General features: G+C 29.9%; 1 protein-coding gene across 1 annotated transcript in view; it reads right to left on the reverse strand.

Annotated features, from left to right (window-relative positions):
- LOC145277736 (putative E3 ubiquitin-protein ligase HECTD4) overlaps positions 1 to 18916 on the reverse strand; it is a 286999-nt gene that overhangs the window by 33031 nt on the left and 235052 nt on the right. The window contains exons 54-57 of the mRNA XM_080129447.1: positions 10447 to 10539; positions 7603 to 7699; positions 3441 to 3574; positions 3062 to 3252 (exon numbers count right to left, since the gene is read on the reverse strand). Coding sequence (XP_079985573.1) covers positions 3062 to 3252; positions 3441 to 3574; positions 7603 to 7699; positions 10447 to 10539 — 515 coding nt within the window. The remainder of the gene's footprint in view (positions 1 to 3061; positions 3253 to 3440; positions 3575 to 7602; positions 7700 to 10446; positions 10540 to 18916) is intronic.

Genomic DNA, 18916 nt, shown 5'->3' on the forward strand with positions numbered 1-18916 from the left:
CAGAGTCAACGGTGAATACTGTTGACTTATGAACCAAAGGTAGGTTCGACGTCAGCTTTGATGGTGTGTAACCATGTCTTCAGCTGACCTCCCGGGTCTCTTTGCCAATCTTGGAGTGGTTCTGGAGCTATTGCTTCATAAATGAACTCTGCGTTGTGGCGCGCAGCTTGATCAAACCAAGGAAGTTACCTCTTTAAAAGCGTTTGGTCAAGAGAGATAATCCTGCATCACATCCAGATTTATGTATTTGATCGAATACAAAACTATCTTACTACAGCTTTGTTTTTTTTTTGTTTTGTTTTTTTTTTAAATGAAAAAAAAAAAGAAACTATTTGAAATTTTAAATCGCTCTGTCATATAACTGATAAGTTTTATCAACATATATTTGTAGCATTTTAGGTTGTCTGTACTAACACACAAATGAACAAATGCTAGTATTTTTGATATCATACTCCTAAACAAAACGTTTGAATGGAAAGAAAAGGGAGGTTATTACATCTGAAAAGTTTTTAGTAATTTTAACTTGACTGTTAAAAATGTTTCCCGGAAACAATTTTTATTTTTTGCGATCTTCTACATTCGACAACTCATTGGTATGCTGCTTACTTTTATGTTTATTTACCCTTGGTAAGAATTCCATGTGGAAAAAGAAAAGAAAAAAACCCAAAAAAAACAACCCTAAGTTAATGTGGCAAAATATGAAATCTATGGATAACACTGTATTCATCCAGAGATAGTTTCAGTGCAACATGGACTGAGGCTTAAAATCATTCTTTTCTATTTTACCAGATTCGTGTCCTGCTATTATATATTGCTAGTGAACATTCCAGAGCCAAATATATATTTATTTTTTCATTCAAAATATAAATAAAATATAAATATATATTTTGCTTTAGAATGTTCACTACCAATATACATACTCTGAAAGTGTAAACGCATTTTCATCAAGCTTAACGCGATACATTCAGTAGTCGAGCGAGGTGGTCCCGTGGTAGAGGTTTAGGCTTCTTATCATGGGGTCCTGATTTCAAATCTCGCTAGATCAGCCACTCTGATGAGTCGTAGACGACGAAACACATGTCAGTGGATAATTATATTTTAAAAATAATATATATATGCCGCTCCCCATTTTAGGGGGTATCAAATTGGTCAATGGGAAAATTATTCCCAACTCGCATTTAGGTAAAAATGCACTTTCGTATAAATAATTGAATTTGTTCAAAGAGTATCACTAACAAAAACAAATAAAAAAACATATATATATATTGTTATATGGCATAATCGCATTGACACACCTGTTCTCATCAGATCACAGAAGTTAAGCAAGGTTGAGCCTGGTTAGTACCAGATGGATGACACTTTGGGAATTCTAGGCGCTGTATGTGCTCTCTGCTTATCTCAGCATTTGTCTCTAGTCATCATGTACATACACTTCACTTGCGAATGTTGACTTAGGAGAGGTGTGGTTGGAGATTGCGCACCTCCTGCCACAAAAATTTAAAGCGCAGGCATCCCTACTAGGGTATTCCTAGTCTGTCAAGACTGAAGGAGCCTGTTTAAATATATTGTTATAATCCAAACTATATATTATTATTGTTATGGAAAAAAAAATTATTGGAAGGAGATAATGGTGGATTATGAATTTTTTTTTTTTAACAAATTATGGTTTCTTAAAATTATTTTTTACGGTTTGTGTAAACTTCAATCATATTGAGGTTAAAATGACTTAGTATCACATCACTCCTTATAAATTCAACAGCATATTTTCTGTATTTAGAAAATTCAAAATGATAAATAAATCTAAAGATAATAAATGGATATAAAATTATAAATGAATTTTCAAAAATTTTAAAGTATAAATAAATTTTGAAAGTGAATCATCAGTACAAAATTGTTTCACATCAATATATCCAAATTATAACTGCATAAAAACTTTGAAAAATTTATGCAAATTTATCTAGCAACTTTTTTTTTTTTTTTTTTTTTTAATAAAATATAATTTTATTGGTAAACACTTTCTATCTGCATTATTATGAGGGTTACATAAGATTTAACTGTTAAGTTTTGTCCCTTGGCCAGTGACCTTAATGAAGGCCAAAAATGGCCGCCAGCAGATTTCACTGATAAAGTTTTATTTTATTTTTTAACAAAAGTACTGGATAAATTTACATAATTTTTGATGTACTATATTTTTTAAACCAAACATAATAAACGTTTGTGCCATTTTGTTTATTATCTCTTTTGTTTTGAGCAGTAATAAATATTGGAGTGTAAGAGGAGAATCACTCAATGTTTTTTTTTTTTTTAGTAAAAATGTAAAGAGTAAATAAAAAAAACAAAGAAAGTAAATGAAAAATCAACAATAATTACATGTGAAGTCATGTATCTACATACAAATAGTAAGATAAACACAAATGTACCCATATGAATAATTCTCAAGCTAAATTTGGAGGTGGTCTGTGAGATGTCCCCCATTCCATGCCGAAAAAAATATCTATCTAGAAAAGTGAGAATGTGCGTGTATGTGTGAGGACAACTCTCAACTTACATACTCAACAAATTTTCGATCTACAGACTTGAAATTTAGTATATAGGGTATTTTGGCATGTGGAAAACTTTTTAATCCATTTTCATCTGCTAAGGGGTCAGAATTGAAAAATTGGTACTTGAGGAGGGGGGGGGTCATTGAATTTTTATTTATTTGTCAACTGTTTCACAACTGCGCATGCGTGAATTGTTCACATGATAGCTCACTTATGTTAAAAGTAAGTAGGTTTGAAAACACTTTTTAAAGAACGTTGCAAGCTGGCCTAATGGTTATTGTACTTGACTCGCTGTTTTTAGGTTTTGGTTTATATCTCATCTCGAGTATTTATTTTTTTTTTACAAGTGAACTGTTTAGAAGAAACATAATACTTGCATGCACATTTCCCAGTTTCTTTTTGTTGTTTTTTTAATTTCATTATTTAAAAGGAATTTAACATTACGTTTAATACCGGACAACACCGGATGCATCTGTTAGTATACACATAAAATAGAAATAAATAAAATAAAACCTCACCTTGAAGTAACATGAATTTTTCATTTGCTAATTGATTTTCCGTAATGTAGATTTCATGTGGATGAAGACGTGAAGGAGAGATGGCAAGTTTTCTGCAGAATGAATCAATATAAGCGACAAGAGAATTGTCCATCTCTAATGTCCACTGTTTCGACATTTGCTGAGCTTGTCCAACATCAATGCATGAGCAACTAAAAGATTAAAGGGAAGATGAGAAATAAAGATATCTTTTACCAAACAATTTTTTAAAAATTTGTAATGATGAACAAAAAATATGGCCAACAGAAACCATTTTCGAATGAAAAAAAAAAATGATCAGAAAATTTTTTTTAAAATCTTACGAATTGAGAAGAGAAAAGAATTAAAGATAAAAAATTACCGTTCAAAATGGAGATCAAATCCACAAGCCAACAATGCACGCCACACAGCATTTACGTCTTGCTTTGCCGTATCAATTACAAATTGAATAAAACCTTCTAAAGTTAGAAATTTTTCTTCCTCTTTTGGTAAAGCCTGGAAAGACAAAAATATAAACTATATAGAAAACATGTAAGACTTTATCAGGTGAGTAAGAATAATATCAGGCTTTTATTAGGTGGATAAGGTTGGTTCGTTGGTTTGTTTTATGGCGTATCAACCCATTTAAGTTCATTTAACACCGACTCAAATTTTATAAAAGTTAGACAAAAAGTAAACAGCAATTTGAACAAGTTTATATATTTAACAAATCAATACATTTAACAGATTTATATATATAACAAATTCATATATTTAAAAATTTATGTATTTAACAAATTATAAGTTTTCAATAGATACACATTTTATGAACAATTTTAATTTGACTGTTTAGGTTCTATGGCATATCAACCACTATGGATTATCTAAAAATCAAATCCAGCCTATATGAGCTTCTGGGCTTGACCATTACTCCTGATCTTAAATGGAACACGTATATCAAATCTGTTGCCAAGGCCGCTGGAAAAATGGTGGGATCTTTCTATCGATCCAGTAGATATCTCACTGCTGATGCTATTCTCTACCTATATAAGAGCCAGGTACGTCCAAGGATGGAATACTGTTGCCACATCTGGGCAGGAGCTGCTAGAAAGGACTTGTCCTGCCTTGATAGAGTTCAAAATAGACTTCGTAGCCTCGTAGGAGATGTCCTTTTCTCCTCCTTGCAACCTCTATCTCACAGAAGAGATGTTGCGAGTTTGTCTCTGATGTATCGTTATTTTCATGGAAAGTGTTCAACTGAGCTTCAATCTTTGGTCCCCCCTCGCCAAACTTTCACAAGAAACACTCGTCTAGCTGTAAACACTATCAATAATTTCCCCCACTCTTTATCTGTGGCTAAACCTAAACGTAGATTCCATGAACAAAGCTTCTTTCTTAGAACTGCACGCCTGTGGAATTGTCTTCCGTTTTCCTGCTTTCCGGCTGACTACAATATGGTTGTGTTCAAGTCTAAAGTAAATAAGTTCTTGATGAGCCGTTCCATATAAGTTATTAAATTTACCAAATTTTCATTACTAATGATTACTATATTGACCAATTTCTACTGTACACTCTTTAACCCTTATCCTTGAGTGGCCTCTGGGCCTTGATAATGTGGTGATGCCTTTGTAAAAAAAAAAAAAAAAAAAAAAAAATATACGTCATATATATATATATATATGTGTGTGTGTTGCGTATACCTGATTGTTTGTCTTTGTTTTACGGCATATCAACCCTTTTCAGGTTATTTAATGCCGAATCCAGTGATTTTGAAGAACAATTTTTTAATAGAGTATATTTGTTTTTTTAAGTCGGTTTCTATTTAACCCATAATTGGGACCCTAACAGGTACTACCACTCCAGGTCAGAGTAGACCTGACAGCAATGGCAATTAAAGGGTGGCTCCACACTCCCCGAAGCTCGCAAGCTGGGGCCTCACCATCGGATATAGTTTAAGGTCATATCCAGGACTGCGCATACCTGACTTGCAAACACACATCCTATTGGCCTAAGTTTATGAAATAGAACCAGTCATATTTTTTAATACATTGATTTTTTGTTGAGTTTTGCTTATTTATTGGGTTTATTTTCAATCTCCATTTCTTCGAGTTCCTTGTTATCAAAGCAGGTTGTGTTATTCTTTTACTTGAGCTCTGTTTTTTAATTGAATTTTCTTTTTATTTTCAATTATGTCTTTGTTAGAATCCGAAGGTAGGATTGGTGATCTTTTATGTCTTTCACTTGTAAATTCAGCTGTATGAGAACTCTCTTTGGGCATTTCTATATTGTTATCCACATTTAATTTTGTTTTCGTAATAGGTTCAGTTGTTTTCGTTTATGTTGAATACATTTTCTTTAAAGATTTTCTTGTAAATGATGGCTATTCATTTGTGTTCAAATTTATTAACTTTTCTGTAAGTTTTTTTTTTACCGTTATCTATTTGAATGGTATCCTGAGTTTTTTTTTTATTTGTTTTTTGTACAACACTGGCAAATGTTTTTGTTTCCATATAAATTTCAACAATTTTTCTAGCTTCTGGTAATGGTAAACTTTTGCTGTGTTTCATATACATTACCTCCTTTTCTTTCTTGTAGACATCGCAGGTATTTGAGAGGACAGGGTGTTCTCCATGGCAGTTAGCACATTTTATATTTTTGCATTCACTGTGTGGTTTAGGTCATGTTCCCCACACTTCCCACACACTTGGCGTCCTCTGCAAATGTCTTTGTGATGACCAAATTTCTAACATCTGAAATATCGTAGGGAAGCTAGTATAAATTGCTCTACTCCTACTGTATAACCAATCCTGATATCTTCTGGTATTGATGGTTTATCAAACGTATATATATATATATATATATATATATATATATATATATGTGTGTGTGTATGTGTGTTTGTATAGTTCTGTTGTTTTGTCTGATGATATTTCTCTTATATTCTTTTACACTCTGTTTTTTTTAATGCTGCTTCAATTTCTTCTGGCATTGCTAATGAAAGCTTTTGAGGTATTTAATCTAGCGTGTGGATACGCTTTGCATTTGATGTTGTGGAACGTATTCATTTTGAGCAGATTTTCTGCAGGTTTCTCTATTTGAACTCCCACTAGCAGATTGTCATTTTGAAATTTTTTTTAGCATTTTTTGGATTTGACCTACAGGATATAACTTTTACAATCTGAAAAGGGGATAATTTGTCCAGTTTAATTTCATTCAGTGATTCAATAATAATAAATTTTGGGAAGTCTAAGTTGGTTTCAGAATTTTAATCGGATAAATACCTTTTAGATTTTTGAAAAGAAGTCATGATTTGATTTTCATTGGTCCTATGCTCCACTACCCACCAAGGAATCCAACTATGGTTGGGAATGAACCAAGGGGATAACACATCCGCTTTGGCTGAGACGGTGATGTAATATCAATATACTTATGCAAAGAAAAATTCTGATCCTCTGCCAAATTCTGAGTTTTCTTTTGCTCAATGATCTAACAGAAGTCATCAGTTCTTTTTCTTAACACAACTGACCATTAGCCTCAGCTTTCTAGCTCATATAATATAAAGGGTTGGGAAGTGTTCCACAAGAGTAGATTCAATAATACGGTTGGGAAAAAAATAACTACATATGAGCTAGGGCATTCGAGATTGATCAGATCGGGCCCCATCTGACTGCCTGTCAGACCAAGTAAGGGTCAAAGTGGTGTGTTGCAAGCCATTGACCACTGTTGTTGGATCAATGATTGCTCAACCACCAGGATTCTGTCCTGATGACTTCTGAGTCACCACCCACGGCCAACAAGAGGTGCAGTCAGCATATTTTACAACCCCAGCCAACAGAGAAGCAGGTGGATAAAAATGTCAGACTTTTATCAGGCGGGTAAGAATAATGTCAGGCTTTTATTATGTGGGTAAGAATAATAAAAAATCAGTTTAAACTGAATTTTATCAATCTAAATACAAGCTCTTTAAATAAACACATTTTTTATGTCATATAGCGATAACTCTGAAGGATGTCACAACAATAACGAGAGAATGAGGAAATAAATGTTGTACAAAATAAAAATTAAAAAAAAGGCAAGTTGAAGTTTTTTTTGTATTCTTTGTCTCCTTTGCGACTGAGGCTACAACATGTTGCTTCCCAGACAATGTTACATTTCCCTCACAGACTGACTCACAACTGAAGACCCAAAAACCCCAAAGGAACTTTCCGTCCTTACTTTATTTCATGTAACATCTTTTTTATGTACTGTGGATGCCTCTGAGCATTGGTTCTCACTAGAGGAGGGGCGCATAGTGAGTGACAGCGCCAAAGACATCTTTGCAATCTAGTCACAATATCAGCTATGATGTTTTCCCATTCCTTAGCAATTCCATCGTATATTTTTGTGCATACTTTGCTAACCAACAAACTATATTTGTTTATTTTTTCAAATCTCAATATTGAATTCGAACTCCATCATCCAATTTTTCACTAGATTAAACTTGACACTTCTCCAAGGGCAATCTCATTAGATGTTTATCATTAGTTTAAATATTTATAGCTTACCTTTAACAACTTAGCAGTGGACTCAGCAGTGCAACTTTCTCTGATTGTTTTTTCAGCAGTTTCTTTGCCTTTAATTTTCCGATCTTTTGAATTACCTCTGATAAAACAAAAAAGGATATAAATAAACAGTAAGATTAAAAATTTAAATTATTAGAAAATATCAAAAATAAATATTTGAACAAATAAGATATCATATAGTAAATATTTCAAACTACTGAACATTTAATATTTATATTGATACTGAAAAATAAACAATTCATTTAAATGAAAATGTGTTATGAAAAATATGCAAAAAACAAAAAAATCTTATTTATAAAACTCAATATGTCTGTGTGCATTCGTCTGTCAATATTTTTTTCTGAGAGATGCAAGGTCACAGAGTGACATGAGGTCAGTCAAATGATTACATTTTTGTGAACCATTGTTTTCTGGGATTTTAGCCAGCAAAAATAGCTGCTAAGGGATCAAAATTGAAAAAATTGGAACTGGCAGGTGTAAGTCGACTTAATGTGTTATTTGTACACATGTTCATATATATATATATACACATACATACATACATACATACATACATACATACATTAAAGTCAGCTTTGTTTTAACTATTTCTTATCCATCTGACAATAGCTTAAATGGTAACAACTAAGGCTGAAGTGTTTTAGGTTTTGGTTTCAATTTTAGCTGATAGAACCCAGGTCAAGTAGTTTTTTAAATTTTGAAATCATTACTGGGTCCAATATAATATATAATAATTGATAGAGAATTGACTCTATAATAATAATTACAAAATCTGCACCAATTAAAATGTTATATTTAAATGTATTTTACAAACAGGCAACGCTAGCTAGTTCATAATACAATTTTTTTTTAATCGATAATAAGAAAGTAACAACAAAAAAAAGGGGGTGGGAATACCATGAAAAAGCAAAAAAATGAGTGAAACAGTGAAAAAAATCTTTTGTAATTAAATAATAAAAAAGTAAAAAATAAAATTAATAAAAAAGTAAAAAGATAAAAATAAAACAATAAAAATGTTTTAATAGTAAAAGTAAATAAAATAGTAAAAAATTAAATAAAAAGGTAAAAAAAAATTAAATAATAAAAAAGGTAAAAAAGAATTAAATAATAAAAAAAGGTAAAAAAGAATTAAATAATAAAAAAGGTAAAAAAATTTAAATAATAAAAAAGGTAAAAAAGAATTAAATAATAAAAAAGGTAAAAAAATTTTAATATTAAAAAAGGTAAAAAAAAAATTAAATAATAAAAAAAGTAAAAAATTTAAATAATAAAAAAGTTAAAAAAGAATTAAATAATAAAAGGTAAAAAAAAATTAAATAATAAAAAAGGTAAAAAAATTAAATAATAAAAAAGGTAAAAAAATTAAATAATAAAAAAGGTAAAAAAATTAAATAATAAAAAAGGTAAAAAAATTTATATAATAAAAAAAGGTAAAAAAATTTAAATAATAAAAAGGTAAAAAAAATTAAATAATAAAAAAGGTAAAAAAAAATTTAAATAATAAAAAAGGTAAAAAAATAAAAATAATAAAAAAGGTAAAAAAATTTAAATAATAAAAAAGGTAAAAAAAATTTAAATAATAAAAAAGGTAAAAAAAGATAAATAATAAAAAAGGTAAAAAGATTTAAATAATAAAAAAGGTAAAAAAATTTAAATAAAAAAGGTAAAAAAAATTTAAATAAAAAAGGTAAAAAAAAATTTAAATAAAAAAGGTAAAAAAAAATTAAATAAAAAAGGTAAAAAAAATTTAAATAATAAAAAAGGTAAAAAAATTCAAATAATAAAAAAGGTAAAACAAATGTAAATAATAAAAAAGGTAAAAAAAAATTAAATAATAAAAAAGGTAAAAAAAAATTTAAATAATAAAAAAGGTAAAAAAAAATGTAAATAATAAAAAAGGTAAAAAAAAATTTAAATAATAAAAAAGGTAAAAAAAATTAAATTAGAAAAAAGGTAAAAAAAATTTAAAAAAGGTAAAAAAAATTAAATAATAAAAAGGTAAAAAAAATTTAAATAATAAAAAAGGTAAAAAAAAATTAAATAATAAAAAAGGTAAAAAAAAATTAAATAATAAAAAAGGTAAAAAAAATTAAATAATAAAAAAGGTAAAAAAAATTAAATAAAAAAGGTAAAAAAAATTTAAAAAAGGTAAAAAAATTAAATAATAAAAAGGTAAAACAAATGTAAATAATAAAAAAGGTAAAAAAAATTCAAATAATAAAAAAGGTAAAAAAATTTAAATCATAAAAAAGGTAAAAAAGATAAATAATAAAAAAGGTAAAAAAAATTTAAATAATAAAAGAGGTAAAAAAATTTAAATAATAAAAAAGGTAAAAAATTTAAATAAAAAAGGTAAAAAAAATTAAATAAAAAAGGTAAAAAAAATTTAAATAATAAAAAAGGTAAAAAAATTCAAATAATAAAAAAGGTAAAACAAATGTAAATAATAAAAAAGGTAAAAAAAAATTAAATAATAAAAAAGGTAAAAAAAAAATTTAAATAATAAAAAAGGTAAAAAAAAATTTAAATAATAAAAAAGGTAAAAAAAAATTTAAATAATAAAAAAGGTAAATAAAATTAAATTAGAAAAAAGGTAAAAAAAATTTAAAAAAGGTAAAAAAAATTAAATAATAAAAAGGTAAAAAAAATTTAAATAATAAAAAAGGTAAAAAAAATTTAAATAATAAAAAAGGTAAAAAAAATTAAATAATAAAAAAGGTAAAAAAAATTAAATAATAAAAAAGGTAAAAAAAATTAAATAATAAAAAAGGTAAAAAAAGATAAATAATGGTCCAATTTTATAAAAAAAAAAAGAAAAAAAAGTACCTTTCCTGAGATCCCATCACATACTTTTCTTTTAAAGATTTTGGTGATTTTTTAATCAGCTTAGGTTTTCCATTTTTTTCTGCCCCTGGGGATCTAGACAAAAAAAAAGAAACTTAATTTAAACAAGCAGCAAAAAAATAAAAATTTGTATTTAGCACCTTTGGTTTTACTTTGTGCAATCTTGTCTTTCTCAATCAGTGTGTGCCGAAATGATTACTGGTGTGTTGCGAAAAAATTTATAGGCGGAAGTTGCAAGTAAAAAACATTTTTCATATCACTATGAGCAGAGTTGTTTGTATTAATAAATACTCATACCTTATTACTGATATAATACGGATGTTTAATTATAAAAAAGAAATAAAATGCACAAGAAGTCGTTTGTAATTGTTAGATACTTTTAACTTACCAATGTTTATAAACATTGGTAAGCGTTGCAATGCTTTATACCATCTATCTTGTTATTTAACAGATTCTTTGTAGGCATTTCTTAATATTTATGTATTGAGAATTAAGGTTTCAATCGAGAAAAATTGGATTATAGAAGAATACTTTTTTTCCTTATATGATTTTTATTTTCTATTATTTTATCGCAAAAAGACTTTATGAATAGAATATATTCATGTTTTTGTGATAGATGTGCCGTGAAAATTTAAAAAGCTCAATAGTGTGCCACCATATAAAGATGGTTGGGAACCACTACTCTAACATATTACATGCAGCAAAATATCAAAATCAAACACTCAGTCCATAATTACAAGGGATAATCAAAAGTTATGCAATATTTTAGCATAATTCAGCAGATCTTGGTGTGCTTTGGCAGTGCCAGGGCCAGTGTCAAAGATAAAGAATTAGACTGAAATATAAAATAATGTCCAATACTCTCCAAGTGCTACCTGGCAGATTTGCCTCAATGATTTGGAGCAAATACTTGAGTTCTTCAGATTTAATCCTACTTGATTTTTCCCAATTGTCGACGTTCTTGCAATATGAATAAAAAATTTTTTGAACCATCTGATTACTGTACTGCGATCAACTATGTTTTAACATTTTGCTTGACAAATATTTTTGGGTGTTGTTGCCCAGTTTGAACACACAAAGCTTTAAGTTTTTGAAACGGATTACATTGCATGTTCAAATCACACAAATTACCAATTAGTTACAACTGCAGCAGGTGTACCTTCCATGGCTTGTAACATTTGCGTCATGCTACAAACATTCAGATATGTTTGTATAATGATAAAACTTTTGACTCACCCATGCATGTACAATTTTTGAGTAAATTATAATCTAAATCATAATAGAACCAAGTAAAACAATTTCATTAATTAATTCTGAACATGGCATAAAATTGCATTCATTAATCAAATGCCAATTTTGAGACTAAATATTTCTTATTGGTTCAGCCGATATTATTTGTCAGTGGCAAATAGCTAACAATCAAAGTAAACTTTGGTTTGATTTTAGCAAAAATATTTTTCTGAACTTTTTAACTGGACATGTTATGATTATGGACTCTCCTGTCAGAAATAACACGAGCGTTTGATCATCAGGTAACTTCCATAGATGACGTTTCTGAAGTTTTGAGATGAGGATTGGTTATACATATTATTTATCGGACTACTGTTTTCATCTTGAGTGTGATTTTCACAACGTTTCGGTCGATGTAACCTCCGACCTTCTTCAGGTGTATATTGTCGAACTCAGGAATGTTTCTATTGAACTCTGGCATTTGGACGGAATTTCAAGCAAGGACCTGTGGCGTAGTGGTTAGAGTACTGGGAAAAATCAATTGTAAAAGTGATATTACCCTGAAGGTTGAAGGTTCAATCCTCAGTGTGGGCAACCAAAAAAATACATTTGCGAATTACTTAGGACCTCTATCCAATTATGGCTGGTGTGAAGTAAATAAAGGGTTCTGCTCGAAACTCCATCCAAATTCCTGAGTTCAACAAAAACATTCCCGAGTTTGACGAGATACACCTGAAGAAGGTTGGAGGTTACATCGACTGAAACGTTGCGAAAATGACACTCAAGATGAGAACAGTAGTCCGATAAATAATACGTATTCCATAGATGAATTTTATTATAATGGATCATCACATTTGGTTTTACATCTATTTTATATGTATTGGATAGCTTTTAGAAATTGATGTCAAAACTAATCTATCTCTGATCAGGTCTTTATTTATCCCTCTTTCTTTCATATCCATCTTTATCACTTCCTCCTATGTTTTCTTTGAACTTCCACTGTTAACTGACCCTGCCACTGTTCCACATCTACTAAATCAGCAACTCTCATTCAATTCATTCTTTCAAGATAATTCAAGAATTCAATGAATGGGAGAAAAAATAAACTATGACATCAAATTTGCTTGATAAAATCTGAGAAAAATATCACCGCAAACTAATTTGATGTCCAAATTCATCGCAAACTAATTTAATGTCCGAATTCATTTTATTGAAAAATGAAATTACAAATGATATTACTTTGAAACATCTCCAATATCAAAGTCTCTGTTTATTACAGATATTACGTATATCAATACAACATACAAAATGATAAATTGTATGGAAGTTAATGAAGAAATAGAGTAATTGATAAAGATTAGCAAAGTCATCATTAAAAACAACTTTAAACATGTAAAATAACATTTAAATAATTACATAAACAAAAAAGAAAAAAAAAAAGGATTTAAATTTTATTAAACATTCATCAAGAATTTAAATCGAAAATGCTTAATGTTGCTAAATTTTAAAACTGGTGTATGCAGAAACAATTTATTTCATATCTAAAAATCTGAAGAATATATCGCAGCCAAAACAAAAAGGAAAAAGTGCCATCCTGGTAAAAGACGGATGACAACTGAGCAATTGCTAAGCTCAGTGAATTGAAGATGACAATACAATTTTCAAATCAAAATATTTTTGAAAAAAATTACACTTTTCTACAAAAGTTCAGCATGAATAGCATTAATTAGACATATGCATTACGTGAATTAAGGATGCGTTTTCAGCATGGGAAAATATGGCATTTGCAAGTGCAATGCAATTTGTTTCCATATGGAATCTAAAACTACAATTAGCAAGCAAAAAATAAAAATCGGGTAAATTATTTACACTTACTTATTAAAAGTGCATGTGTTTGTGTGTGTGTATATGTACATATACAAATGTAAACAATTTCTTGTTAGGTCGAACCCCGTTCCCTAAATAATCCATTTCTACCTCATTTCCACTAACAACTTTTAATACGCTGTTATCTCAGTGACTACCGTACACTCATTAACCCTTATCCTTGAGTGGCCTTCAGGCCTTGATAACTGATGACTCCAATGTAAGAATAAAATATATATACATATGCAAAGTTAATCAATGGAAATGAGAACAAATAAGGCAGAAAGTAGAAATAAGGACACAAACATATCATTAAAGATTCATTTGGTAAAACGAGTCTTGGAAAACAGCAATTGACATATTTTACAACTAACAAGGACACCCAACCTTGCTGGTTGTAAAATATACTTAAATATTTTTTTATCCATGCAGATTTTGCATTTATTATTACAGAATCAATGCTCTATTGAATATATATATATATATATATACATACATACATACATACATACTCCTAAAAAATTTTTTTTTTGTGCATTGATATTCATATTAAAAACTTTTTTTCTATTTATTTAAAAAGAAAATACAACGTTGTCATATATGGGCCGTAGAATTGCATTCATCTGCAAAAGATCTAATTTGCATATTCTTTTAAAACGTTCATTTTCCCTTTTAGTTTTTTTGTTTTTTTATATGATCATCATCTTTAGTTAACTATTACATGCAATTATATTCATGCAGATATTCTACATAATTTATGCTTGTGTAATATTTGTGTAAAAAGTTTATAGTAAACACAAATCTCTTTCTATATATATATTTATGTATGCATACATATATTTGTTTAAAAAATTTTGCCTACGAAACTCTTCTGTCAGTTTTTGGTCTACAGACATGAAACTTAATATATAGGATATTCGAACCCATGTGAAACTTTATATTTGGGTTTTAGCTGGGTAAAACTGATGCAAAAGTGTAAAAATTTAAAAAAATGGAATTTGCCAGGTGAAAGTCAAACGATGGCATTACGAGTACAAAATACTTTTGAGGGGTAATATTTCTTATATAAAACAATCCCAACCAAATAAAATTGCTCAATATACTAGATAGAATAAATTAAAATTTAGAGTTTTTATATTTAAATTTCATTCAGAAAAAAATATAATTTTCCAAACAAAATTTTATTGTTTGGACAAAGAATACAATATTTATAGTAATTTCGTTAATCCGTGGATTTTCGATGTGGATTAAGGAAATTAATACAAATAATGTATTCTCCGTCCAAACAATAACTTTTTGTTTTGAAAATTATATTTTTTATGAATGAAATTCAAATATAAAAACCCATTTTATATATATATATATATATATATATTATAGTGAATAAATGACAAAAAACTATATTCCAAAATTCATGATGTTGACCGTCTTATAATTTATTCCTTTAATTCAGTTGACATTTACAATTCTTGACAGTATCTGTTTCATAGAGCAAAATCAATTGCTTAATTATTATATCAATCAGTGAATCTATTATGCCCTTAACTCATCAGAAGAAATAGCAACAATCAATCAGTCAAAAGGAAATGTGTGATTTGACATGATTAAAATCTGAAAATTGGAAGAGAAGCTGCAAATTGTTTTTCTTTTCTTTTTTTTTTGTATTCAAAATGGTGTAATGGAAACATTAAAGGTATTTGCAACTTCTCTGTCAATTTTCTGATTTTAATCACGTCAAATCACACTTTATTTCTTTTTGACGGATCGATTGTTACTATTTCTTCTGTATTACGAAACAGATACTGTCAAGAATTGTAAATGTCAACTGAATTAAAGGAATAAATTATAAGATCGTCAACATCCTGAATTTTGGAATATAGTTTTTTGCCATTCATTCATTATATTGCTCTGTAATTACATTGAGCTTCTTAAATAAGAATTGGTATATATTCTAAGAATATATATATATATATATATACACTCACGATTCTGATTCCAATCAATTATCATAAAACTCATATATATATATATATATATATATATATATATATATATATATATGAATGTTGGGACAGTTAATTGGAATCAGAATCAGGAAAATCAAAACTTTTGAGAGTGTCGGAATTGGTGTCTATTTTCTAATGCCAAAAACGATTCTTTTAATTGGCTATTTTGTTTGATTTTGTTTAAAACAAAATATTCTAGTGCAGGTAGTAATAAGATAATGAAAATCTATTGATTTTAAACTCCCAGTATAACTAAAACCGATAGATCATCCCTCACACGTGTATTTTTTATGTTTGAAAAAATATCAGCACATTTAATGTTTTTATGATAATTGTTAAAAATAACAAATATATTTAGAGATTTATAAAGTATCCGAATCGGGAATTTAATACAGAATTGGGAAAAATATTAGAATCTTCCCATCACTAATATGTGTGTGTGTGTGTGTGTGTGTGTGTGTGTGTGTGTAATAATTTAAATTAAATTCTTTGGATTAAAATATATATTAAAAATATATTCAAATTAAGAATTTATTGTTTGAAGCAAGGAATATATGGAAAAGAATTATATTTCCTTAATCCATGGATTTTCAATAAAGGCTTATATCATCAGAGGAAATGAAATGCAGTTAGCAAAATTATTTGTTATGCACAAGCATATATTTTGCTTATCAGCACATATATTGAAAATGTTACTAAAAATCATTTAAAAGACATAGAAAAAGGATATCATACAGCCTAGGCAATCCCACATTAAAATGAGTTCAATTATTTGTGGGATATTTCTGCCAGGTCAGACAAGGAGAAAATTGGAAAGGCAATATTTATTTTAAAGTCATGTGATCTGATTATTTATTTTTTAGATGAGATCACATTTCAAATAAAAATATTGCCTTTTATCACTTCCAAAATTAACACCTAAATGAAAAGACAGACGTTTCGCTTGAGAACATCTTAGTTATTAATAACTATAAATCAAAACATTGTCATGCTAGTGTAGCAAAGCCATTATATGTCTTTTTTTTTTTTTTTTTTTTTTTTACACGGTAGTCGCCACTTACCAAGGCCCGGAGGCTACTCGGAGATAAAGGCTATTGCGTGTACAGTAATCAATGGGATAAAATCATAGTAATCGTTAGTAATGGAGATTTGATAAAGTGTCTTACTTAAGGGGTCAGTTTATCAGGAATTTGTTTATCTAGGACTTAAAGACATCCAAGTTGTTGTCAGGTGGGAAACAGGCAAACAGAAGAGAGTTCCACAGGCGTGCACTTCTAAGAAAGAAGCTTTGTTCATGGAATCTACGTTTTGTTTTAGGCACAGATAAGGAGTGGGGAAAATTATTGAAAGTGGTTTCAGCTAGACAGGTGTTTTTTTGTGAAAGATTGGCGATGGGGGGGGGGCAGATATTGGAGCTCAGACGAGCATTTGCCATGGAAATAATGATACAACAAAGACAGGCTTGCAACATCTCTTCTGTGGGAGAGGTTGCAGGGAAGAGAAAAGGGCATTTCTCACTAAGCTACGGTTTATTTTGTACTCTATCAAGGCAGGATACACTGTTTTTAGCAGCTCCTGCCCAGATGTGGAAGCCATACTCCATCCTCCGACGTACTTGGCTTTTATATAGATAGAGAATTGCATCAGCAGTGAGATATCTACTGGAGTGGTAGAAGGATTCTACCATTTTTCCAGCGACCTTGGCAACAGATTTGATGTATGTGATCCATTTCAGATCAGGAGTAAAGGTCAATCCCAGAAGCTTGTCAAAACATGGAGCTTCCCCTAGACGAGAGCCATCCATTTCAATTGATGCCAGATGGGGATCAGAGCATTGATGATTTAAAGATAGAAGCTTGGTTTTAGATTCATTAAAAGTAACTAGCCACCTCTTCCCCCATTGTACCACGTGCTCAAGATCAGAGGAGAGAGAATCAGAGAGAACTTTGTCATTTACGGCCTTTGATGTGTTGTCATAGATGGTCATGTCATCAGCATAGATGTCAACGAATGATTTAAGTATGTGTTTTGGGAGATCATTGATGTAGATAAAGAAGAGAGTTGGGCCCAGGATGGACCCCTGAGGGACTCCAGCATTAATACACTGGGCCTCTGATTTCTGCCGATCAACCATTACTCTTATGAACCTATCAGAGAGAAATGATTTAATAATTGAGAAAACATTTCCAGTTATACCATAGCTGGAAATCTTGTGAAGTAGGCCTTTATGCCATACCTTATCGAAGGCCTTTGATATGTCAAGAGCAATTGCCTTTGTTGAGAGACTCACTAATTCTATGAGATATAACCGTTAGCACATTTGCTGTAGATTTAGCAGAACTGAAAACCATATTGTATGTCACTAAGAATGTTATATCTGCTGAGGTGGTTGACTACTTTTTTATTTAATATGGATTCCAGCAACTTACTCATGACACACAGGAGACTTATTTGTCTGTACTAAGAGGGAGATGACTTATCACCTGAATTCTTAAATACAGGGCATGCTGATGAAGTTTTACAGGGTGTTGGGAAGCACTTCTCCTTAAGGCAACACTTAAACAGTTTTGTAAGTATGAGGGCAAGTTCTGGTTGAAGCTTTTTCAACACTATAATTGGAATGCCATCAGGGCCAGTTGCTTTACTGGAATCAAGGTTCTTGATTAGCTTGGTGACCTCATGCACAGATATTTGTATGTTGCATAGCATGTTGTCTGTTATAGGAGGAAATACAGGGAGTTGATGGCCTTCGTTGCATGGGGTAGAATTAGCTGCAAAGTTCTTGGCAAATAGTTTGGCCTTATCTGATGCTGACGAGATGACCTCAGGTCCTTTGATGATAGTTGGGATAGAACGCACACTTCTGTTCAGGATCCTGTTTGCTATTTGCCAAAAGTGGTGGGAACCAAGCCACTGCTCAGTTACTTTGGATTTAACGGACTGAGCATATAGCTCTCCTGCATTTTTATTACTCTTTTACAGCGGTTGCTGGCAATCCTGAAAGCAGCTTTAGTCTCAGTACATCTATTACGTTGGTAGCTATGGAAAAAGTGATTTCTGTGTGCAATGGCAGCAGCACATTCTGGGGAGAACCATGGCTGGCTGTTAGGTTTTTGTTGGAATTTTTTGGATGGTATGAATCAGTTTATGCCTACAATTAACCATTCAGTCAGGTCTGATACTATAGAGAGGATACATCCTTTTTAAACATGGAATGCTGAGGTATTTCAGATATAAATGTATGGAAGCTGCCCCAGCCAGTAGTGATATACTGTACGGTGGAGAGGTACATTTGAAGACTTATTACATTTCATTTTTATCTTAACTGATACAACCAAGTGGTCGGAAGA

The sequence above is a fragment of the Euprymna scolopes genome, chromosome 1, assembly GCF_053919585.1.
Source record: "Euprymna scolopes isolate OS-2025 chromosome 1, ASM5391958v1, whole genome shotgun sequence".
In the NCBI taxonomy this organism is placed as follows: domain Eukaryota; kingdom Metazoa; phylum Mollusca; class Cephalopoda; order Sepiida; family Sepiolidae; genus Euprymna; species Euprymna scolopes.